The sequence below is a fragment of the Antennarius striatus genome, chromosome 18, assembly GCF_040054535.1.
Source record: "Antennarius striatus isolate MH-2024 chromosome 18, ASM4005453v1, whole genome shotgun sequence".
NCBI lineage: Eukaryota > Metazoa > Chordata > Actinopteri > Lophiiformes > Antennariidae > Antennarius > Antennarius striatus.
The window spans coordinates 2,042,982-2,068,277 of record NC_090793.1 but is presented as its reverse complement, the minus strand read 5'-3'; the positions used below and the strand labels follow the sequence as shown (position 1 = coordinate 2,068,277).

At 47.0% G+C, this 25,296-nt stretch overlaps 3 protein-coding genes across 3 annotated transcripts; 1 reads left to right on the top strand and 2 right to left on the bottom strand.

Moving 5' to 3' along the window:
* Nucleotides 1–33: 33 nt before the first annotated feature.
* Nucleotides 34–17,970, bottom strand: pex5lb (peroxisomal biogenesis factor 5-like b). The gene is made up of 14 exons (XM_068341382.1): nt 17,710–17,970; nt 10,738–10,833; nt 8,601–8,715; nt 7,513–7,758; nt 6,779–6,896; nt 6,589–6,676; nt 6,406–6,504; nt 4,991–5,110; nt 3,025–3,168; nt 2,868–2,938; nt 2,592–2,798; nt 2,354–2,519; nt 2,119–2,276; nt 34–1,811 (listed from the first exon to the last, which is right to left on the bottom strand). The coding sequence occupies exons 1-14, from the start codon at nt 17,722–17,724 to the stop codon at nt 1,613–1,615; spliced, it is 1,842 nt and encodes a 613-aa protein (XP_068197483.1). The 5' UTR covers nt 17,725–17,970; the 3' UTR covers nt 34–1,612.
* A 4,181-nt stretch (nt 17,971–22,151) lies between these two features.
* On the bottom strand, nt 22,152–23,043 carry si:ch1073-184j22.2 (dual specificity protein phosphatase 18). Its single transcript, XM_068341395.1, has one exon. It carries the CDS (start codon nt 22,945–22,947, stop codon nt 22,282–22,284), a length of 666 nt encoding a protein of 221 aa, XP_068197496.1. The 5' UTR covers nt 22,948–23,043; the 3' UTR covers nt 22,152–22,281.
* A 1,177-nt stretch (nt 23,044–24,220) lies between these two features.
* Nucleotides 24,221–25,287, top strand: sft2d3 (SFT2 domain containing 3). The gene has a single exon (XM_068341182.1). It carries the CDS (start codon nt 24,265–24,267, stop codon nt 24,952–24,954), a length of 690 nt encoding a protein of 229 aa, XP_068197283.1. The 5' UTR covers nt 24,221–24,264; the 3' UTR covers nt 24,955–25,287.
* The last annotated feature ends 9 nt before the right edge of the window (nt 25,288–25,296 follow it).

Genomic DNA, 25,296 nt, shown 5'->3' with positions numbered 1-25,296 from the left:
CCTCCTCAAAAAAACATCTGATGCTACGGATGATACAAAAAGAACATGTTCAGGTTCTGCATCTGCTGTTTATTTTCTAAAATATTCGTTTACATGTGATTATTGTCTGTACACAGAAACAGAGAGCATCTTACAGATCGACCAATCCCGTCACAGGAAGGAAAACCTGACGGTACCGTCACATGTATGAACACATACGACATGCGTGGTTTTTCTTTGTTCAGGCTCGGTTTCACGAATCTTCTTCATCAGGATGAAGAGTCAAACTCCACACACTGCAGCTTCAGACTCATCGCTCTCCGCCGTAAACCAGCTGCTCACGTCTCATTATTCAGTAGACCAATGCTACGTTAGCTCACGCTGGAAATCCTTCTGTACTCAATTTAAAACACAAGAAAAATCAGGTCATTAAAAAGTTATCTAAAATTTATCTCAGTATTACTTATTTCTAAGTTCTTGACAGGTAAAGTTATTACATACAATTCCGTTTGCATTGACGTCCGCGGCGTAATGTTTGTTAATTTCAGCGACACTTTTTGCAGTGCAGAAGGCTTCGTCTTCAGCTGCAGCGCGTCGAGTCGTTCTGACGTTTAAACGAACCTCTGGCGTGAACCCCAAAAATCAAGCGTCCCTTAAATTTCAATAAAGTAGTACCTCGAGATACGTGTTATTTGAGAGACGTGCTTAAGGACACCACCACGAGTTGGTGGATGGATACAACATCAGCTGAGACCGTATCTCGTTCTTTCCCACGTGTTGGCGGATGCATACAACATCAGCTGAGACCGGATCTTGTTCTTTTTCATAATTTAGGGGTTTGAGGCTTTTTTACAAGACTGGAACGTATTAAACTGTATCTCGAGGTACTTGTGTACTTGTTAAACTAATAAATTAGACTAAGAAGTACATTTTCCTACTATATATATATATATATACTTTATATACAGGTGTTTAAAAGTTTGGATGCTCGGGTTAAGATGTGATTTCCATAGCGGATGCTGAAGCCGTTAACTACTTTGTGCTTGGAGCGGAGAAACTACTGCGGCTTTGAGTCGTCGCCAGAAGATTCACCTGAGAGCCAGGAACAGGAAGGAAGTGAGAAAACGCACCGTCAGAATAAAACCACGCCACAGGACAGGACAACAGAGAGGAGACAGAACAGTCAGACATTTGAATTCATCGGACTCCTGAGAACAGGCAGCAGCACAGAGTACTAGGGAGTACTAGAGAGTACTAGGGAGTACTAGAGAGTACTACAATCCTCTGATCACCAGTCGGGTCATGGCTTTATAGTTTAAAGGGACAGGAAAAAAGCGTTAAAGAATCTTGCAGTCCTCAAACGCAGCGCTGGCCTGTGGTGGTTGAACTCTGACGCTGGTTTCCATGGTGATGTGTGTGACATCACGGCTCAAACTGGAACTGCGAATGGCTTTTAGAAGTCTGGATGTAAAACGTTGATCGACGGGGCGGGAAAACGAGGCTCCTGCGATCCGATTGGATCGGATTCTAAAGGGTTGTGCTCTTATGGACTTCCCATCGTCGTGTCTTTGGTTTCAAACCACCTGCAGGCGGCTGGGCGGGGGGTGGGGGGTGGGGGTGGCCCCGCCCATCATCACACATCGCCCACATCGAACGCCCTCATCAGCAGGTCCAGGTCCCCCATGTTGGCAGCCTGGAACAACTCCGGCCGGTCCATCATGGAGATGGCGATCCTCAGGGCGGCCCAGATGTTGGCCGACATCTGCTGGTGGCTGCAGCGCTGACTCCGCCTCTGCTGGTTGAGCGCCGTCAGGAAGTTACTGACCGCCTCCCTGCAGGGGGGGTAGACCGGGACCGAGTCAAGAACCAATGAGAGCGTGTTGATCAACCTGTCAGTTCAAAGATTGTCCAAAGTCCTCAACATACAAACACAACCGGTTCTGAGAGGTTGTTCATAAGTTGAATTGTTTGCAAGTTGAATTGTTCGCAAATCCAGGTTCAGGTCGTTCAGAGTTCAGTCGTTCTGATTAAACGTCAGTTTAAAAAATACAAATCAACTTTGTTCATAAGTCGAGGACTCCCTGTACTTCCTGTAACCGTTAGCTAACCGTTCACGTTGTGTTGAGTCAGCGGACTCACCTGTGAGCCCCCAGGTTGATGCAGCTGATCCCCAGGTTGTATCTGGACCGGATGAACCCGGGCTGCAGCTCCAGCGCTCGGGTGTACGCCTCCACCGCCTCCTCGCTGCGGTCGCCGTTGGCCAGCGTGGCGCCGAGCCGGTTCCACAGCAGGTAGTCCTGAACAGACGCGTGACGTCATCATCAGACTCCGGCACCGCCGTACGATCGTACGGGGGAGACGAGCCGAACGTTACCTGCGGCCTGACGGACAGCGCGGCGGTGAACGCCTCCACGGCCTTGTTGAAGTCGGCGCTCAGGTTGAAGAGGACCCCCAGTCCGGTCTGCAGATCCGGATCCACGCGGTCCACGTTCAGCAGGGCGGCGTCCTGGAAGAGCAGCAGCACCTCCTGCACCTCACAGCTACACATAAACACATCCGCCTCTGAGACTCATGGGTACTGTAGTCCAACCAATAACAATATGAAGTCCTACCTCACGGGTGTTCGGGGGCCTTTGCGCGGCGTCGCCGGAGACCCCCTCGGCGGTCCCCTGCCGTTCAGGACCAGGTGTTTGTACCGCGGGTTGTGGCGGATCCAGCGGCGCAGCGCGTCGCAGGCTTCCCACTGCATGCCGCTGTTGGTGAACCCCACAGCCAGCGCCATGAGGGCCGGCAGGTTGTTGGGGCGGAGCTCCAGACACCTACAGGAAGTGGGTGAGGCGTCAGTCTTCTGTCGTTTTCGGGCGTCGGAAGAATCCGGACAGTCTTACCTCTGGAGCGACACGATGGCGGCCTGTTCGTTCTCGTTCTCGGCTTGGGCCATTCCTAAAAGCTGCCAGGCCTGAAAAACCCACGAAGAAGAGTTCTCAATGTACAAGCCCCGTCCAGACAGACTGTTTGGTCCAATCAGAAGAAGACCAGCTTCACCTCGGAGTCCTGAGGGTCTTGCAGGATGGCGGACTCCAGCAGGAGGACGGCGGCGTTCAGGTCTCCTTCCCGAGCTTTCTCCTGACCCTCGGCGAAGGCGTTGGGCCAATCCCTGTAGGGGTTGTTGGTGTTAAAGTAGTACCCCTGCACAGAAAAACAAGATCCGGCTTCAGCTGATGTTGTATCCATACGCCAACATGTGGTAAAGAACAAGATGCGGTCTCTGCTGATGTTGTATCCACCTGCCAACACGCGGAAAAGAATGAAATGCGGTCTCACTGATGTCGTACCAATCCGCCAGCATGTGGGAAAGAACGAGATGCGGCCTCTCCTGATATTGTATCCACCCGCCAGCATGTGGTAAAGAACGAGATCCGGTCTCACTGATGTTGTATCCATCCGCCAACACGCGGAAAAGAACGAGATGCGGTCTCACTGATGTTGTATCAATCCTCCAGCATGTGGGAAAGAACGAGATCCGGTCTCACTGATGTTGTATCCATCCGCTAACACGTGGGAAAGAACGAGATCCGGTCTCACTGATGTTGTATCCATCCGCTAACACGTGGGAAAGAACGAGATCCGGTCTCACTGATGTTGTATCCATCCGCCAACACGCGGAAAAGAACGAGATGCGATCTCACTGATGTTGTATCAATCCTCCAGCATGTGGGAAAGAACGAGATCCGGTCTCACTGATGTTGTATCTATCCGCCAACACGCGGAAAAGAACGAGATGCGGTCTCACTGATGTTGTATCAATCCTCCAGCATGTGGGACAGAACGAGATCCGGTCTCACTGATGTTGTATCCATCCGCTAACACGTGGGAAAGAACGAGATCCGGTCTCACTGATGTTGTATCCATCCGCCAACACGCGGAAAAGAACGAGATGCGATCTCACTGATGTTGTATCAATCCTCCAGCATGTGGGAAAGAACGAGATCCGGTCTCACTGATGTTGTATCTATCCGCCAACACGCGGAAAAGAACGAGATGCGGTCTCACTGATGTTGTATCAATCCTCCAGCATGTGGGACAGAACGAGATACAGTGTCTGCCGATATTGTATCCATCCGCCAGCATGTGGTAAAGAACGAGATACGACATCAGTGCTGTTGTATCCATCCGCCAACACGCGGAGGTGTTCTGAACCAACATGAACACACTTTAATGAACAACAAAGGCGATCGGAGCCTCATGACTGAACGCAGGAAGTGACCTCCTCGTCCCGCTCCCTCGGGGTCACATTTAAACCGGCGGCTCCTGTCGGTCGTGTTTCACATTAATGAGTCGGTATTTCACCGAACACCAGAAGACGAACGCTCCGCTCTGACAGAACCCATCTGGTCTGTCGACAACTCAAGGACAAAACCGTCGCGATGCTGTCGTGCCGAACACAAGCCGAGGTCACGTGACCTGTGAAATACGACCGGAGAGCCAAACAACGACCAGATCAGGTGGAACTACATCAGCTGGACAACATCTACGCATTTAAAGGACCTTTTAAAAGAAAACAATACATGACGACAGTTTGCTAATAGCTACTAGCTGCTAACCGCTACTAGCATCTCATTCTCTAAAACGAATCAAACACAACTGAGAAACTGAAGCGTTTTGGTCACATGACCAGAGGCACAGATTCCATCTTTCTGATCTAGAAAACAAAACAGGAAATGAGGACGAGGAAGAAAAAAGGCGGGACGCGTCTGAGCGACGTGGACAGATGTTCTGGAGTCGACATGTTGACGCGACACCTGAGCGGAGGAGGGATTACCGCGGGATTACAGAGAATTCAAAGTGAAGATTAACGCTGGCCAACATTCATCTCAGTTATAATCCGTCGTACGCGGAACTTTATTTCCTCTGGGTCAACGAGAAAAAAACTGTACCGCGCAGAAGAAATGCATGCTGGGAGGGCGCTTATCGGTCAGGGGTCGCCAGGGCAACCGGGTTTTGAACTCACTTTCTCAGCAGGTGAGACGGTGGGCGGGATCGGACCCTGATCCTCAGACTCCTCCAGCCAGTTCCTCCTGGCAAGCTCCTCCCACTCGGCCTGCATCTTATCCCAGAATTCCGTGTCCGACTGAAACACAGCGACAACCTCGTGAATGAATGCTCCTACGTTTCCCATGATGCAACTGGGGGACAAGGTTACCAGCCAGTTTGTCTGGAACGCACATGAACGAGAGTGAACCGATGTAAACGGCTGCACAGCGTGAAGCTGATTGTTTATGGGGTGTGGTGCATGCTGGGAGTTGTAGTTTTTACTCCAAACGCTTCTTGCTCTTGCTGTTATAATCTTATAGTGTTACTGCGAGGTCAACGGGGTCGTATTAGCGATACGTTCCATTTTATTGATCGCTCGCCTGCTTTGTCTGTTAGCATCATGCTAACTAGCGGTCGATCAGCCACGGATCTACGGACGTTTCTGGATAAAAAGACGACTTTCTGCGACGCTGCGTTCGTTGGTTTCGTTCAGACACGGCTGACCGACGGATCAAAACACCTGCAGTTGAATTGGGACGCTGTCAGCGGTGATGAAGAAGAGCTTTTTAATCAGAGGCGACGCCGTGACTGGATCGCTGAGGCGCGATGACGGGATTGATTGAAGAGCAGAACGACGCAAAATTCATCAGCAGGAGAGTCTGGATTTAAAGAGCTGACGGGGGGAAATCTGCACTTCAATCACCGAGCTCCCAAAGCAAAGCAAAATCATCCCACTCTCATTATATATAGGAAGTCCTCAAGATACAAACATCTGACTTACAAACATTGGTATATACGAACAACCGCTTGGCGGGGGTTGTGGCAGAAAGAGGGTTGTTCCTCCACCAATATTAACTATTGGTGGATTAACTGAGAAATCAAACAGTCATCAAACATAAAGGGGCGTGTCTGACTTTTGATGACCAGGAAGTGACATCATCATGTTTTATTTAGTTTCTGTGTTGTTCTAATGTCCTGTAATTGTTTCTGGTCAGTCTGAGGGAATAGAACTCTAGGATTCAGAGTAGTAATGACATTTAAATGACCTCAAATGGAGATTAGAGATTGAAATTTAATAAAAAACGAAATACAAACAACCGCTCTGAACCAACTGAGGACTTCCTGAATCACAGACCTCACAGGTTACCTGAGGACGCTTTTATTTTGATCCTGAAAACTGATCCTGAGTCTGACGTTTCATTCTAACAGAACTCTGCTCTGATCTCTGATCAATCCAATGACATCAGCTAAAATCTGATATTCTGGACGGCGATCCGGTTTTCTTCCTGTCATCTGAAGCGTTCTTTGGAAATGCAGAACTTATTGGAAAGTGAGAACTTTCTAAGGTCCGGCGTTAATGAGGGCGCCGCGTCAGCGTTGTGCGTGAGTGACCTCGACGGCGGCCTTCGCGCGGACGAACTCGTCCTCCAGAGACTCCTTCCTGGCCAACAGGGACCGGGTCCGCCGGCGCTGTCTGGACGCCCCGCTGTCCTGAACACACGAAAAACACCAACGTCAGCTCCAGGACGCTCCGTTATCCCAGGTTCCTTGAACTTCTCGCTGGCGGCGCCTGACCTGTGTGGACGAGATGAAGTCCAGGTCGTCGAAGCTGTGGACGTCGAAGGAGTTCTTCATCAGAGGATCCGTTTTGAACTCTGCTGACCTGAAAAAGGAAACCCGGTTAGAGCTGATCCCATGCTACGTTAGCTTAGCATCGGACGACAGCAGCCTGACATGCAATGCTGTGGTTTCCATGGTGACTTACCACAGAAGCTCGCTGGAGGAGTGATGGGAGGTGCATCTCTTCTCATATCTCCTGCGTCCTCTGTCCTCCACATCCAGGTTCACCTCGTCCCATTTGTCCAGAGGAGACGACAGACTGACTGTTGGCACGGCAACCACATGACGAGAAAACAGTAGTACAGACAAATCCAAGAGGATATACAGTAGATAGATACTTCACTGATACCGGAGGACTTAATAAAACTTTTTTTTAATATATAAAATTTATATATATATATACATATATATATATATATTTATATATATATAAATTAAAATATAAAATTGAATATAAAATTGGTATTATTGGTATAATTATGTTATTATATAATAATATTATATTAATAATATTGTGTTGGTATAATAAAATTGGTATAATTACTATAAAAAATTATTGGTATAAAATTGAATAAAACATTAGAAGTTTAATTCAAGTTAATGTGGACAAAATCTTTGTTTTGTGTTTATTAAACAGGAAGTCAGCGTAAAAGCTCAGATTAAAGTCAGCATCCGATGGGTTTTACCCACAACTGACTGAGCTCAGAGCTTTTAACCGAATGAATGCTGAAAACGGTTAGCGCTGCCGCGGCTACACCGCTGCAGTGCGTCGTTGGCCTACTTGTGGCGTCCCTCAGGGCTCCGTCATCGGCCCCGTTGCGTTTCCGATCCGACACGTCATCAGTTTTAATAAACGTCAAGCGCTTTCGTCTGTAGTACCCGAGTCCAGCGAGATCCTCTCAGGTGTTCTGGGACTCGCGGGCAGACGCTCCACCTCCACTTGGATCAGCTCCGTCTCGTCGGGTCTGGTTCGATGTCGGGGGCTCTTGGAGCTGCCCTTCCTCCGGAGAGGACTCCTCTTCTGCTCCTTGTTCCCGCCGCCGCCGCCGCCACTGCCACCAATACTGCCAACGCTGCCTTCACCCGGCTCGCTGAGGTCCACCAGGTCCAGAGCTGTGGACAGAACTGAAAGACGACGGGCAAGAAGGTTGAAATCTGCACCGACCCAACGACGGCAACAAATTTCCTTAAAGGAGTGAATATTTCTACATGTTTGCAGGTGATGTCATGAATATTGTTCTTCATTAGTGATGGATTATTTCCTATGAGCTGCTAATCAAAATCATGTTTTCACGATGAATCTGCAGCCTGTGATTGGACGATGTGCAACACTCGACTCGAATGTAAGTGAATGAATTATATCCATTCTAAACTCAGCGTCCTTTAAAAGTCTTTATCAAACTGGGAATCGTGACGCCATCGTTTGAAAGAAGAGAAAACGGATGAAATTTCAGATGTTCAGTTTCAGTGTTCGTTTGTTTTCTACAGAAGCAAGCAAAAAAAGACAAAGGTTTGCGACTCCTAATGAATGTGAGGAAAAGAAGGGCGCAGACAGGAAGGAGGAAGCAGGTCAGGGGTGCTCATTAAGGGCTGGTGTTCCTGCTGAGTTGGAGGTGGCAGATGGGCACAGAGGAGAATGTGGGGGGAACCAAGGACACAAAGTTGGAGAGGGTAGAGGAGGAGGAGGAGGAGGAGGTGTCACCTTCTTCAGGAGAGCAAAGGAGGCAGAACTAAAAGCTGCAACGCAAAGTGGTTTCTGACATTACAATGGATGGAAGGGAGGGATGTTTTCCAGAGATAGTATTTTTACACCACCTGGGAGGACAGAAGGTGGAGCAGAAAGAAAGGGATGAATCAAGCGGCCACCTGAGCGGGCTGAGGGGATGAAGAGGAGGCGCTGATCAGCAGAAGAGGATCCCTGCTGAGGTGGATGGACGGACAACAGGTAATAATTAGCTGCAGGTTACCTGCTGGGTTGGAGGTGAGGGGACGGGCAGCGGAGGCTTCGCTTCGGGTCTCGGACAGGAAGTCATCGATGGACGGGCTGAGCAGGGGTCGACTTTCCTGCTGCTCCCGGACCAGCTGCAAAACCAGTAGAACACAGAGACTGAAGAGACCAGACCAAACCAAACCAATGGAACTACAGAACAACAGAGTTACAAACAAAAACACCAAAGCTAGGTCAAAAGTAGCAGCGTAAAAGACCCAAAACACCAAAGCTACAGACTAAAAACATCAAAGCCGGGTAAAAAATACCAGTGTAAAACACCCAAAACACCAAAGCTAGGTCAAAAATAAGAGCGTAAAACACTAAAAACAAAAAAACTATGATTTTACAGACTAAAAACATCAAAGCTAGGTTAAAAATAGCAGTGTAAAACACCCAAAACACCAAAGCTACAGACTAAAAACATCAAAGCTAATTCAAAAAATAGCAGTGTAAAACACCAAAGCCAGGTCAAAAAATACCAATGTCAAATACCCAAAACACCAAAGTTACAGAATAAAAACACCAAAGCTAGGTCAAAAATACCAGCGTAAAACACCCAAAACACCAAAGCTACAGAATAAAAACACCAAAGCTGGTTCAAAAATACCAGCATATAACACCAAAGCTACAGACCAAAAACACCAGAGTGACAGACCAACAACCCATTTTATTGGATTTTATTTATTTATTTTACTTGTGGGTGAAAGAGGTTTATGTGACATAAAATATTTCTAAGAAACATTTAATTACAAAACGGTATCCAATAATACTGAAAGTGAGGTAAAGGAAATTACGGTTGTGCATTCTGTTTAGGAGGGTCTCATTTCAATGTATCATTAAGAATTTTTTTTTTTTAAACTAATGCACGATGTCTCCACAGTGAAGCGTCGCCACGTTGAAAAATAAAATCTCAAGTCTCAACCAATAATTGTGGTTTTGGTCGCGTGCATCCGACAGTGAGCTCGACCGACGTCGGCTGTGGAGCGACGAGGAAGCTGGATGACGCCTCGCCTCAAAGCTATAGGGACGTTTCCAACAATACCTAGTGGGCGTTCAGATGGGCATCCTGGGAAATGTAGGACACGTAACACAATTTCACTCACTGCTTCAATCTGAGGTCTGATTTAATCTGATGTCAAATCTGTGTGTGTGTGTGTGTGTGTGTGCGTGCGTGCGTGCGTGTGTGTGTGTGTGTGTGTGTGCCTACTTTCCTAATCCTAATCCACACAGCCGTGTGTGTACCCACATGTCATCTGAATATGCTAGTATTTAATCCCGTGAAAGAGCAAAACAAGAGGCAGAACCACCGATAGCATCTCGGGTCGCCGTGGCAACAAGAAAGAGGAAGGAAGCGGCAGGAGATCATTTAGAAAGTACGAATAGCGCAAAGTGATGCTAAAAGAATAAACGACAGGGACTCATCTGGTCGTGTCTGATTGGTCGGTCTAACAGAGCTCATTTTAGCGGATGAAGCCACACAAACAAACGCGTCTTCGTTTACTTTGAATAATTACAGCTTTCACAAATGAAGGCGAAGCTCAAACCTTCACCGAAGGCAGGAACAGCGTTCCAATAAAATAAAATTCTACTCACAGAGAAAATATGTGACAATTTGTTCAGTGTGTAAAAAAAAAAAAAGATATGATTTTAAAAGATTTTTTTTAAAAATTGCATTTTTAATTTTATGCCTTCAAACACCTCAATTAGTACCTCATTTAAAAGATGCTAACAACAACCTAGCATCACAGCTAGCGCTTGATTTAGCACTTGCAGAGCACAGCATGTACATGGACTACCAGTATATGTAGAAAACGCATAACATCACATCCCGCGCTAGCATGTTAGCATGCTAGCATGGGATGTTAAAGCTAAAATGATTTTTTAAATTATGCTAATTACATCTTGTTTCATGTATATTTTAATGATAACGTCCTACAAAATAACTTCATGTGCGTTCAAAAGCAGCATGAACAAGCTAACCATGTAGCGTAGCTTCGAACACGTGCGTCGTGTTTAGCGTCTGAGCTAGCAACAACCCGGCGAAGCCAGCCAACAAGCAAACAACTAAAAATACAAAAAAATCAAAAAACAAACAAAGTGGTCGTCATGCCAACCTTGGTTGTCACGGTGAGGAGGGGGTTTCCTTCTGAGGAGGCCTTTTTACCAGGAAGCTCCTTCAGCACCATGGCAACGACCCTTTCCCTTTTCCCCTACAACAGGCAGATCGACAGGATACAGTCACATCCTTTCAAAATAAAAGTCTTGTTGACGAAACAATCTCCAGGAAGTAGCATGAATGTATACGCATAAAAGTTCATTAAATAAACGTAAATTCTTAAATGTTGAGAATCCAGTTTTAATTTCTACATTTATATGTAAATAATGAAGCCCCGCCCCTAAAGTCTGGCATCTTTATTGGTTTGAATTATTCTAGAAAAACCAGGATCTCGATGGGGAACATTTAGAGACGCAACCCCCCCACCGGATGTCCTCCATCACCACATCCATAAACCTCCTCCTCTGGCCTTCCTCGTCTCCCTCCTCATCATCATCCGTCTCCCACATCGCTCCCCTGAAGCCCCGCCCCCCCTCCTCTTGTCATGGAAACCATTTGCGCCCGAGTGATTTGGATATGCATGAAAACCTAATGGGGCTTTTTCATCTTCACTGACCCCCCCACCCCCGACCCCTCCCTCCATCGCATCCCAAGGACGTCCGATTGGTGGATCTTGCGTAATCCGTCCAAACCGACGGTGTAGGCTCCGCCCCATTTGTCGGGCGACGCCCCATTTCGTCGAATTTTGTGCAGTTTTGGTTTTGGACAGAGACGAAAACTTCAAGGTGTTTGATTCCATTCATCTGTGACTCAAAGCAGACTCCCTGGATTATAGCCTCACCGGGACACACACACACACACACACACACACACACACACACACACACACACACACACACACACACACACACACACACACACACACACACACACACACACACACACACACACACTGACAGCAGGGAGCACTTAGCAGCTGGAGCTGTAAAGCCCACAGAGAGCTGGAGGAGGAGCCGAGAGTCATTTAGTGTCTATGATGCTTCAACATGCAGTATTAATACGACGCCGGTGCCGCACTGCATGCTGGGTCCACTGCTCCATCACTCACACACACACACACACACACACACACACACACACACACACACACACACACACACACACACACACACACACACACACACACACACACACACACACACACACCATCACTTCTGATAAACGCAGCCTGTCCCTCCCTTCTTCCGTCCGACATTGATCCCAGTGAGTCTAGATGTGTGAGCAGCCGCAGAGTCGTTAGCATAGCTGCTAATGGAAAACACTGGAAAACTGTTAGCCGGCGCTACGCTAACCCGGAGCTTTGCTTCACAGTGTGGAATAAAGTCCACAGAATCCCCTACGATGTTGAAACCTTCGTCAAAGTTAGAATAAGAGACGACCGTAAACCATTCATGAATCATAAAGAAACGTCAAAATAGTTTTAAAAAATAGTTGAAGAGGTTTTATAAAAATAAAATACGATGAATGAAGCTACAAACAACGAGTAACAACTAGCACCTCCACATACGAGTTACTTGAGATACGAGCCATCGCTAGAGGGGGGATGGATACGACATCAGCTGAGACCGCATCTCGTTCTTTACGTGTTGGCAGATGGATACGACATCAGTGAGACCGGATCTCGTTCTTTACCACATGTTTGCGGATGGATACAACATCAGCTGACACCGCATCTCGTTCTTTATCACGTGTTGGCGGATGGATATAACATCAGTGAGACTGTATCTCGTTCTTTACCACGTGTTGGCAGGTGGATATAACATCAGTGAGACCGAATCTCGTTCTTTACCACATGTTGGCGGATGGATACTACATCAGCTGAGACCGCATCTCGTTCTTTACCACGAGTTGGCGGATGGATACAACATCAGTTGAGACCTCATCTCGTTCTTTATCACGTGTTGGCGGATGGATATAATATCAGCTGAGAGCAGATCTCGTTCTTTACGTGTTGGCAGATGGATACGACATCAGTGAGACCGCATCTCGTTCTTTACGTGTTGGCAGATGGATACGACATCAGTGAGACCGCATCTCATTCTTTACCACGAGTTGGCGGATGGATACAACATCAGTTGAGACCGCATCTCATTCTTTATCACGTGTTGGCGGATGGATATAATATCAGCTGAGAGCGGATCTCGTTCTTTACCACTAAATTGGCGGATGGATACAACATCAGCTGAGACCGAATCTCGTTCTTTACCACATGTTGGCGGATGGATACTACATCAGCTGAGACCGCATCTCGTTCTTTACCACGAGTTGGCGGATGGATACAACATCAGTTGAGACCTCATCTCGTTCTTTATCACGTGTTGGCGGATGGATATAATATCAGCTGAGAGCAGATCTCGTTCTTTACGTGTTGGCAGATGGATACGACATCAGTGAGACCGCATCTCGTTCTTTACGTGTTGGCAGATGGATACGACATCAGTTGAGACCGCATCTCATTCTTTGTCACGTGTTGGCGGATGGATATAATATCAGCTGAGAGCGGATCTCATTCTTTACCACGTGTTGGCAGATGGATATAGCATCAATGAGACCGCATCTCGTTCTTTACGTGCTGCGGGATGGATACAACATCGGTGAGACCGGATCTCGTTCTTTCCCACATGTTGGCGGATGGATACAACATCAGCTGAGACCGCATCTCGTTCTTTACGTGTTGGCGGATGGATATGACATCAGCTGAGACCGGATCTCGTTCTTTACCATGGGTTGGCGGATGGATACAACATCAGTGAGACCGGATCTGGTTCTTTACGTGTTGGCGGATGGATACATCAGTGAGATCTGATCTTGAGGTTCTACTGTATTATCATCTGAGGTTCTACTTTATCTCCATCCTGACGCTATTTTTGAGGATCACATCCATTAAGTGACCAGAAGTCATGTGACCTGCTGACTTTATTTTTTCCACACGCCGCTTCTAATCCGTTTCCGCTGAAAGCATCGACCTCATTCTCATCCATCATAATCCTGTTACTACACCAGAACCCGTTCGCCCTCGCCGCCGCCAGTCCCATCAGCGGCGAACGTCAAGGTGAGGGGTCAGAATCACGAGTGTCGACGGGTCGCTCCCGTCAAGGTGAGTCGGCAGAATCACGAGTGTCGATGGGCGTCGGCTCGAGCTGACTGAGTGGAATCTGATTCGCTGACGAGGTCGGATGGATAATCTGTCGCCCACGGCGACGTGAACGACGGCGGACGGATGACAAAACATCTGTTTCCTACAGTTCTGGTCCTCGCCGGTCACATGGGAAATCGTACTGGACCTCTCTCTGTTTGGTACGGTATCGGTCGCCCAGCTGCGAAAAGTGTGTGTGTGTGTGTGTGTGTGTGTGTGTGTGTGTGTGTGTGTGTGAGTGTGTGTGTGTGTGTGTGACTATAAATAGCCTGTGTTGTGCTGAGCTAACACTCCTCCATCAGGCGTCCCGGTGGGGCTGAGCTCCACAAACAGCCGGACGCCGCTGACGCAGAGCGCCGGCGGCAGCTGCAGGACGGCGGCGCCGGGAGGCTGTCGGTTCGATTCCCAGCTGAGTCCACCTAACCTACGGGGGGGCGGGGCACTTTAGTCACACTAACTGTGGTGAGTTCACTGTCGCAGGCTAAAATTTTAGCCGCGACAGCAGAACTTTTTGTCCAACAAAAACGGCGCTCCAGACGAGACAGGAAGTGATGTCATGGAGGTGAAACGTCCAGCTGAAGGTGGAACGATCGCCCCAAGAGGGTGTGATATTTATACCCTCCGACTATCCAGCAGCTAATTAATCTTGTATGCGAGCGTTTCGCCTGGGGGGCCCCCCAGGGGCCACCAGAACAGTAAATACAGTCTGAATCAGGAGGAACCTTTAACATACGCAGGAAAAACCATTGGCCCACAATGCATTGAGGCGCCAGTACCCCCGCAACCACCGTCAGAATAACAGGATGACATCACTTCCTGGTTCGGTGACTCAGTCTAGAACCAGGAAGTGATTTGTTAAAAAAAAAAAAAAAGGAAAAACTTCCCCAAAACCTCCAGAACATGTTTGTGGTCTTCATCACTCTTCATCGGGTTAACTACGCAACAGGAAGTGGACAAACCAGCTGCTGTCAGAGGTCACTACAGGTCAACACGCCTCCCATTGGACGCCGCTGTTGGACATGAGTCACATGACAGGTACGAGACCAACGGCGAAAGACGGGGATTCATCGAAACTAATAAAAAAAAAAAATGAAATGACATTCGTGAGAGTCTGTGGTGAGTTCACTGTCTCTGGTGACAGTAGGACAGTTTACACTCCGTGGTGAGTTCACTGTCCTCCGTTCCTAACGGCGGATAGACGAGTGTGTCGGTGATCTCTCCATCCACGCCTCCGTCTCTCTTCACTCTGTAATTACCGACGCGCTCTGCCGCCTTCAGGCGCCCCACAAAAGACGTCTGAGTCTTTCCTGACCTTGTGTTCAACAAGGTCAGACCAGTCCTTGATGAGCGGCGCACTCATGGCGCCCTCGTTCACGGCCTCGTTCACGGCCTCGTTCACGGCCTCGTTCACGGCCTCGTTCACGGCCTCGTTCACGGCGCTTAACGGGAGGACGCGTTCACGTCTAAGACGAGCTAACGTTACCGCGACTCCTCAGGACCAGGACCGCCCACATTTAGATGATGTCCTGATTGGGTACCAAAGAGAAAGTGAAACTTCCTGAAGGAATGCTAGTAGGGTGTTAGCATGAGACCAAACAGGTTAGCATGCTGCTAGCAAAGTTTGTTTGGAGCGGAGGGGCAGAAAGGGCTGCATCATTCCAACGTTGTTCAGTTGAGTCTCGGAGATTAAATGAAACATCAACTAGCTAGCGACAAAACGCGTTTTTATGGGGTTAGCATGAGACCAAACAAGTTAGCATGCTGCTAGCAAAGTTTGTTTGATGGGAATGGACTAATATGGCTGAATCCTTCCTACATTCCTCAATCGGATCTTGGAGACGAAATAAAATATCCGCTAGCTAGCGACTAAACGTGTTATTATGAGCTAGCATGGGACAAAACAGGTTAGCATTGTGCTATAAAAGTCTATTTAGAGGGACTGAATCATTCCAATGCTGTTCAGTTGGGTCTGGGAGATGAAACATCAGCTAGCTAGCGATAAAACACGTTTTTATGGGGTTAGCATGCTAGCATTAGCACATCACGTCGCTCGACTGGCTTTCCAAACAAAAAAAAAAAGGTGTGAAAACAGAAAACTTTTCTCCTCTGTGTTGTTTTTTTCAAACGTCTTCAAATCTTTTCGTGTCACTATCAACATAAAGTCAATGACTGAACCTCTGCGTCTCGTCGCCGGAGCGGCGTTCCGTCTGACTTTTTCTGTTTTATCTCCTCTTTTGTTGCTGCAGATCAAACGTCGGCTGTTTGTCTTCAAACGTCTGAGCAGCTGCTCGCCGCTCGTCCTGGATATATTAAAGGAAAGCGGAGTGGAAATAAAAGAGCTGTCGTCTACCAGCTCTTTTGTTTGGGCAGTTCGGCACGGGCGAGAGGTTTTAATATCGTATATACGTCCGTAAATAAGACGCATAAAAAGAGTTAATGATTTAAAATACTTTGTATCTCCAGAGAAACACCAACAAAGAGGTGCAAACAGAGACGAGATTATGGGAAACTTTCTCACAAAAAGCAGGAATCAGAACTCTTGGGTTCTCATTGGGCGGCCGTCGCGCTCGAGTGAACTTCCATCAGCTAAAATGTTTAACCTGCAGCCGACGTGAGGCTGGAGAGACGTTTCCTGGTTACCTGAGCGTCCAGCCGTTCTGTTATTACCTGCATGAGAGGCTAAAGCTAAAAGCTGTTTCACAGAAAAATTCTGCATTGACTTCAGATTAGGATTTTTTTTGGTCGCTGGGGCAACATAAAGCTGGGATATGAACCCAAAGTGGACCAGAACCCCTTTTGACTGGATCCAGTCAGCAGAACCCAAGAAACCAGAGACAAATCTGGTGTTTACTTCGTTTTAAACGACATTCATTAGCTTCAGAATTCATCCAAAAAGACTTATGTGAAGAATAAACGAGCTAACAGATAATAAAACATTCTGACCAATCACAGCAGAGCAGAGGGAAAACAAATAAACAACAGGTAAACATTCACTAGTCACCAGAAAGAAGATGGTTCCACTGGAGACCCGCCTCTCATAGGGTGGATTACCAATCAGACTTTAGGATAAAGGAGTAGCCAATCAGATTTAACCAATAAGAAATAAATAACGCTTAACTTCCACAAACTGTGTAACAATAAATTCACTTTACCACCACAAACTACAACCAAAAAATAACAATTTCCCCCTCATTTCATCTAAATGTGACCCCCAGATCGGAAAACCTGCCCCTAGAATCTGAATCACATCCATATTATTATTAGTTTAATAATTAAAAAACAATTTTGAGTTTTTATTTAAGTTTAAACGCATTTAATTTAAAAAGAAGAAGAAGATGGATGAACAACTGATGAGATTTTTCCCTTCAGAATTCTCTAAATTAGTTTCTTTATCTTTCCTGTTTATGAGTAAAATATTAGTCCATTTCCTGTTGGAATTAAGGATTATTTTATAATATTTACTGATGTTTAACTAAACTAAAGAGTGAATCCACTCAGTTTGATCAAAACAAATATTATTATTGGTTGAATGTGTGGAAATCAATTTATATTGTAAAAAAGTGAAATAATAGAAAATAAAAAAGACATATTGATGAATAATTGTCATTGCAGTAAAACACTAACAGAATTTATTTTTTTTAAACAATTTAAACAAAAATTTTTTTATTTTTTTTTTATTTCAGTTTTACTTTCTTTCTTTTCTCCTTTTCTGGTTTCAAATACATTTTAATTATTCATTAAAAACATGTCCTCGTCTTGTTCGGGATGCAAAATCGTCCTGAGTCAGCACATGATCTCGTCCCGTTATCTGCTTTAAAAACAGGTGAGGCTCACCTGGACCTGGTACATGTCTCCGGGTCCCGGTCCGCTCTGCGCCTCGGATCCGCCCGCGGTCCACCGCAGCCCGGCTCCACTGCAACGAACCGTCCGGTGTCGCTTCCGGCCTCTCCGCTCCGAAACGGCGCTGACGTCCCGGATCTACTCCGCGGATCCCGGTCCGCTCCGTCTCTCGGTCCGCTCCGTCCTGCCCGTCCGACGCCAAAGCAGCAAAACGCCGCGGGATCTGGACCTCATCTCGTCCCGCTCCGGTGGGGGGCGGGCTGTAAATAAACCGAGCGGAGCCGAGCTTCACCCGAGCTGCTCCGAAGTCAAGCCGGCTAAAACTAATAAGACGACTTCCGGTAGGGGAATTTCATAATAAAAGACATTTTAGAACCCGACATATTTACGATAATTATAAAATAAAACGACCAATGTAGCCGCAAGAGGACACAAGCCAGTGTCTTATTGTGCCGGTCCCAAGCCCGGATAAATACAGAGGGTTGCGTCAGGAAGGGCATCCGGCGTAAAACTTTTGCCAAATCAAAGATGCGAATCAAACCTATGACTTCCATACCGGATCGGTCGAGGCCCGGGTTAACAACGACCGCCATCGGCGCTGTTGACCTACAGGGCGCCGGTGGAAATTGGATTACTGTTGGTCGAAGAAGGAGAGGAGGAAAGTGCGTTCGCTCGAAGAAAGAGAAGAGGAACACCAAGAGTATAGGACTGAGAGTAGGGACGTTGAATGTTGGAACTATGACAGGAAAAGGTAGAGAGTTGGTTGACATGATGCAGAGGAGGAAGGTAGACATACTGTGTGTACAGGAGACCAGGTGGAAAGGTAGCAAGGCTAGAAGTTTAGGAGCAGGGTTCAAGTTGTTCTATCATGGTATAGATGGGAAGAGAAATGGAGTAGGAGTTATCTTGAAGGAGGAGTTTGTTAGGAATGTCCTGGAGGTAAAAAGAGTGTCGGATAGAGTGATGAGTCTGAAGCTAGAAATAGAAGGTGTGATGTTCAATGTTGTTAGCGGGTATGCTCCACAGGTAGGATGTGAGCTGGAGGAGAAGGAGAAATTCTGGTCGGACTTTGATGAAGTGATGCAGAGCTTGCCTAGAAGTGAGAGAGTTGTCATTGGAGCAGACTTCAATGGACATGTTGGTGCAGGAAACAGAGGGGATGAGGATGTGATGGGCAGGTTTGGTATCCAGGAGAGGAACGCAGAAGGACAGATGGTAGTTGACTTTGCAAAAAGGATGGAAATGGCTGTAGTGAATACTTTCTTCCAGAAGAGGCAGGAACATAGAGTGACCTATAAGAGTGGCGGTAGGAGCACACAGGTAGACTACATCTTGTGTAGACGGTGTAACCTGAAGGAGATCAGTGACTGTAAAGTAGTGGTAGGTGAGAGTGTAGCCAAACAGCATAGGATGGTGGTGTGTAGGATGACTCTGGTGGTGAGGAAGATCAAGAGGGCAAAGGCAGAGCAGAAGACGAAATGGTGGAAGCTGAAAAAGGAAGAGTGTTGCATGACTTTTAGGAGGGAGTTAAGACAGGCTCTGGGTGGTCAGGAGGTGCTTCCAGATGACTGGACAACTACAGCTAATGTGATCAGGGAGACAGGTAGGAGAGTACTTGGTGTGTCATCTGGAAGGAAAGTAGATAAAGAGACTTGGTGGTGGAATGAGGAGGTACAGGAGTGCATACAGAGAAAGAGGTTAGCTAAGAAGAAGTGGGACACTGAGAGGACCGAGGAGAGTAGACAGGAGTACAGGGAGATGCAGCGTAAGGTGAAGGTAGAGGTAGCAAAGGCCAAACAAGAAGCTTATGATGACTTGTATGCTAGGTTGGACAGTAAGGAGGGAGAGACTGATCTATACCGGTTGGCAAGACAGAGAGACAGAGATGGGAAGGACGTGCAGCAGGTTAGGGTGATTAAGGATAGGGATGGAAGTCTATTGACAGGTGCCAGTAGTGTGATGGGAAGATGGAAAGAGTACTTTGAAGAGTTGATGAACGTGGAAAATGAGAGAGAACAAAGACTAGAAGAGGTGACTTTTGTGGACCAGGATGTAGCAAAGATTAGTCAGGATGAAGTGAGGAGGGCATTGAAGAGGATGAAGAGTGGAAAGGCAGTCGGTCCTGATGATATACCTGTAGAGGTATGGAAGTGTCTAGGAGAGGTGGCAGTAGAGTTTCTGACTGGGTTGTTCAACAGGATCTTAGATAGTGAGAAGATGCCTGAGGAATGGAGGAGTAGTGTGCTGGTGCCCATTTTTAAGAACAAGGGAGATGTGCAGAGTTGTGGCAACTACAGAGGAATAAAACTGATGAGCCATACAATGAAGTTATGGGAGAGAGTAGTGGAAGCTAGACTAAGGGCAGAAGTGAGCATTTGTGAGCAGCAGTATGGTTTCATGCCAAAAAAGAGTACCACAGATGCAGTATTTGCTCTGAGGATGTTGATAGAGAAGTACAGAGAAGGCCAGAGGGAGCTGCATTGTGTTTTTGTAGATCTAGAGAAAGCTGATGACAGGGTGCCCAGAGAGGAACTGTGGTATTGTATGAGGAAGTCTGGAGTGGCAGAGAAGTATGTTAGAGCAGTGCAGGACATGTATGAGGACTGTAGGACAGTGGTGAGGTGTGCTGTAGGTGTGACAGAGGAGTTCAAGGTGGAGGTGGGACTGCATCAGGGATCAGCTCTGAGCCCCTTCTTGTTCGCTATGGTGATGGACAGGCTGACAGACGAGGTTAGACAGGAATCTCCATGGACTATGATGTTTGCAGATGACATTGTGATCTGCGGTGAGAGCAGGGAACAGGTGGAGGAGAAGCTAGAGAGGTGGAGGTTTGTCCTGGAAAGGAGAGGAATGAAGGTTAGCCGCAGTAAGACAGAGTACATGTGTGTGAATGAGAGGGACCCAAGTGGAAGAGTGAGGCTACAGGGAGAAGAGATCAAGAAGGTGGAGGATTTTAAGTACTTAGGGTCAACAGTCCAGAGCAATGGAGAGTGTGGAAAAGAGGTGAAGAAGCGTGTACAGGCAGGATGGTACGGGTGGAGGAAAGTGTCAGGTGTGATGTGTGATAGAAGAGTTTCAGCTAAAATGAAAGGAAAGGTGTACAAAACTGTGGTGAGACCAGAGATGTTGTTTGGTCTAGAGACAGTGTCACTGAAGAAAAGACAGGAGAAAGAGCTGGAGGTAGCAGAGATGAAGATGCTGAGGTTCTCTCTGGGAGTGACCAGGAAGGATAGGATCAGGAATGAGTACATCAGAGGGACAGCACATGTTAGAGGTTTTGGAGATAAAGTCAGAGAGGCCAGACTGAGATGGTTTGGACATGTCCAGAGGAGAGATAGTGAATATATTGGTAGAAGGATGCTGAGTTTTGAACCGCCAGGCAGGAGACCTAGAGGAAGACCAAAGAGGAGGTTTATGGATGTAATGAGGGAAGACATGAAGATAGTTGGTGTGAGTGAAGAGGATTCAAAGGACAGGGCTAGATGGAGGAAATTGATTCGCTGTGGCGACCCCTGAAGGGAAAAGCCGAAAGGAAAAGAAGAAGATAAAATAAAACGACCATAAATAAGTGATTTATGTTTAATATTTATGACGTATGAACACAAATAATCTATTTTAATGATTCAGTGGTTTGACTAGCTGGTTTTCCAAACAGAAATAATCTCCTGATTAATTAACTTCATATTTTATCTACTATTAATTATTTGTGTTCAGAACTATAATTAATTAAATGAATTTGATTCGTATTGGCATGTTTAGATCAATAGGTTATCCTTTATTGACATTGCATGAGATCAAATTAAAGGATAAAAAGTGTATTAAACATCACTGAAATATAAATATTTTATGTTTTGTCCATTTCTTTTTTTTACACTTGTCAGTTTAATTTAATTAGTATCGGAAACCTATGGTTCCAAAATATGTCTCGGTTACTCAACACTTCCAGTTCCCAAAAATCTTCTTTTCAATTATGTATGCTTTTATTTTGAAGGTATCAAGTTTACTGTTTTCCGCTCACCTCATTCAAGAAACACCTGAGAAACACTGGAGGTGGTGTAAATGAGCCTATAGTTGAAATATTTATTTCAATTAGACACCCCACATATTCTTAATAGACTAAAGAGTCAAAAAATAAAAAGAGCTCAAATAAAAATCAGCTCAACAAACAGAAAATCCACATTTAGATCTGTAAACACGTTTAAATGGAGACATAAAATGACATTACAGCTGAATTCCTTCTCAGACTGAATTTGCTGGCTCAGCAAGTTCCTACATAAAGTTTTAAGTTTCTGTTGTGGTCGATAAGCAAAGAGACGCGACTCGCCTCATTCCGTCAAAGCGGAAACAGACACCAGACCAAAAAAAACAAGACAAAAACAAAAATAAATAAATAAAAATACCAAAAATTACCCCTAAAGTCTTTTTTTCCCCCCTTGTGTGCAAAATTAACAGGAAAAATTTAGATAGTTAGCTAGTGGCTAACATGCTAGCACAACCCGGGAAGACGAGTCCATGTTAGAGGATGACGCCTCGGTTACGAGAAGAGACATGATGTGCAATCACTTCTCAGGTTGCATTGTGGGTAATGTAGCTAGATGATGAAGAGAAGCAGCTGCTGGATTTGGTTCCTCTTCTTCGTTGGTTTGTTGATGACGTCAAAGCCCGGCTCATTAAAGGTGACTTGGGTACCAGCGTCAACCAGTTCCTCTGCTGCTGTCTCGATGACCTCGGGGTCAGAGGTGGCGGCGGCGGCGGTTCGGCGGCCGCCACCCTGACGGTGTTTTTCCCGTACAGCCGCCTCTCGTACTGCAGCAGCTGCTCCCAGAATCCCGAGTTGAGCCTGACGGGTCGACTGTCCTGGACCCACCGGTGGGCCTGACGCAGCGTCACGCCCCGGTAACGCATCAGGTACGCCATCACCAGCGCCGGCGAGCGGCTCATCCCGGCGGCGCAGTGCACCAGGGTGCCCCCTGCACGGTTGCTATGGATACGCTCGGCGACCCGGTCGAAGTGGTCCCCGAGGCGAGCGCTGGGCATGTCCGAAATGGCGACGCGAACGCACTCCACGCCCCGGTAGGTGGGGCTGGCGTGGCTGATGGTGGCGTTGACGATCAGGGTGATGCCCTTCTGGGACACCAGCGAGGCATTGTGGGGGGCGTCGGCCCCACCGAGGAACAGGGTGGGGGTGATCTGAGAGAGCGCCATCATGTGGGTCTGATGGGGAAAAAACATGTTGGACCAATCAGCAGCCTCGTAGCAGATACGAGCGTCTGATTGGACACAATGCAGCAACACTGTAATGGCTTCACACAGCAGAAGAATACATCCCATAATAATAATAAGTATGGTTTTTTTTAAATTAAAGATTAATTATACAGAAAATTGCTTCATTGTCTTTGTGCTAAGCTAAGCTAAGATAAACTAAGCTAAGCCACACTAAACTAAACTAAGCTAAGCTATGATAAGATAAGATAAGATAAACTAAGCTAAGACAAGCTGAGGTAAGCTAACCAGATCCTGAATGGATTTCAGCGTCTTCTTCCGAGCGTCTTTAGATGACGAACCCTGAGGACATGTCCGTGTATAAACTGGTCTGTGATTGGTTCATTACCTCAGGTAGGAGTGTGTGTCTGTTTTACCTGCTGCTGGTCCTTAAGCTGTTTGTTCCTCTGGTCACTGCTCTGAATGAACACACACACACACACACACTGACAATGCCGTAGAAGGCTGTGTGTGTCCCGTCAGCCAACCAATGACCTGAAGGGTTAATTTTAGTCTGACAGCTGAAATGTGAAGTCATGTGACTTTTACCATAATGAGACCAACGATCCTGACGACTAAAGACACACAAACACAAACACACACTGACTGAGCAACAGTCGCCGACACAAATGATTCAGCCGTTTTTATCAGATTCTATAAAGAATAAATTATATAACACATATATGTGAACAAATCACATGTATGGAGGAATTGCTAACTGCTAATTAAATGATAGCTGTTTCTTCAGTGATTGCTTGGAAAGTCGTTTAAAAAAACAAATTAAAAGACTTTAATTGTTTTGTTACGCCGCCCCTGCCTGCTCACCTGTCGAGGCATTAATTTTTTTATTTATCATTTTATTAAATTATTTCATTATAATTTTAATTAATCCAACATCGGCTTTATATCTGTGAATTAATTGTAAATTATTCATTTCTGATTTACTTCCTGCCTATATTTCTTATATTTACAAAATGTTTTTATTAAAACAGTTTTATCGTGGGAGGATCAAGTTGAGTAGTTGGAGCTTGTTGACATTAAACCACATGTTTGTTTAATTTTAAATGATAATTAATTATATTAAACGCTCTATATGCTGTAATAAAGTGTAACAATGTGTGATAAACTGCTGGTACTTTTAGAGATGTAATTCTTCTTCCATCCTGTTGGGGGCGCTAGAAGGACGTTGGTGGTGCCAGAAAGACACCATTTGAAAACAGAAGAAGAAAAATAAAAATAAAAAAAGAAGAAGAAGAAGAATAACAACAACAACATTCTAACTCCGTCATGGCGGAACTTAATCGACAGCTTCAGGAGTATTTGGCCCAGTCCAAAAATGGCGGCGCTAAAACCATCTCCCAGTCCAGCTCCAGCACCACGGTGGACATGGACGACACGGAGCCGGTACCGGGGAGCTGGTTCGGGCGGTGGTCGAGCCCCTGGTCCGCTAGCCGCGGCGGCGGCGGTCCGTCAGGCCAGAGCGCCAGCGGAAGCAGCGGATTTTCCTGGCCTTGGTTCGCCGAGCCGGACCCGTGTCTCCCGGGCATGAGCCGCCGGCAGCGCCTGGTGGCCTTCGGGGGTTGCGTGTTCTTGTCCGCGCTGTGTTTCGGACTGTCGGCGCTCTACGCCCCGCTGCTGCTCCTCTACGCGCGGAAGTTCGCCCTGCTCTGGTCACTCGGCTCTCTGTTCGCCATCGCCGCGGTGGCGGTCCTCCGCGGGCCCAGCAGACTCATCTCCAGCCTGCCGACGTCTCCCGGCGCCGCCGTCTACCTGTGCACCCTGGGAGGGACGCTGTACGCGGCGCTGAGCCTCCACAGCACCGTGCTGACGGCGCTGGGAGCCGCCCTGCAGGTGGCCGTCATCGTCGGCTACGTGGTGTCGCTGCTGCCCGGGGGCAGCGCCGGGATCCGGTTCATGGGAGGGATGGCCGCGTCCGCCATCAAACGGACAGTCTCCGGGAAAAGCATGCCGATCTGACCGGGGATGAGCGTCAGGAGGCCCGCAGCGGTCAGACCCGAGGCGGGGTGGTGAACCCTGGACTCCTTGGACCAAAGAGGAGACGGATGAGGACCAAGTTGAGCTCCGTCAGGACATTCCTCTGCAGCCTGATCAATTCTGATTATCGATAGATGCCAATCTATTGATTTACTGCAGGATATTTAAAGCGGGACGACCAATCCCCGAACCTTGACTTGCAGGCTGGGCTATCGCTGTTGTACCTGTAGACTGGATCTTTATTTTCTAAAGTGTGTGTGTGTGTGTGTGTGTGTGTGTGTGTGTGTGTGTGTGTGTGTGTGATAGATGAGTGTGTGATTGATG

What these genes read in the sequence shown, in the direction of transcription:
- pex5lb (XM_068341382.1), bottom strand. An exon ending in GGCCCCCGAACACCCGTGAG is followed by an intron (nt 2,520 to 2,591) that starts GTAGGACTTCAT and finishes GTTTATGTGTAG; the next exon opens with CTGTGAGGTGCAGGAGGTGC. An exon ending in ATCAACCTGGGGGCTCACAG is followed by an intron (nt 1,812 to 2,118) that starts GTGAGTCCGCTG and finishes CCCCCCCTGCAG; the next exon opens with GGAGGCGGTCAGTAACTTCC.
- si:ch1073-184j22.2 (XM_068341395.1), bottom strand. Translation starts at nt 22,947, where the DNA reads ATGTTTTTTCCCCATCAGACCCACATGATGGCGCTCTCTCAGATCACC.
- sft2d3 (XM_068341182.1), top strand. Translation starts at nt 24,265, where the DNA reads ATGGCGGAACTTAATCGACAGCTTCAGGAGTATTTGGCCCAGTCCAAA.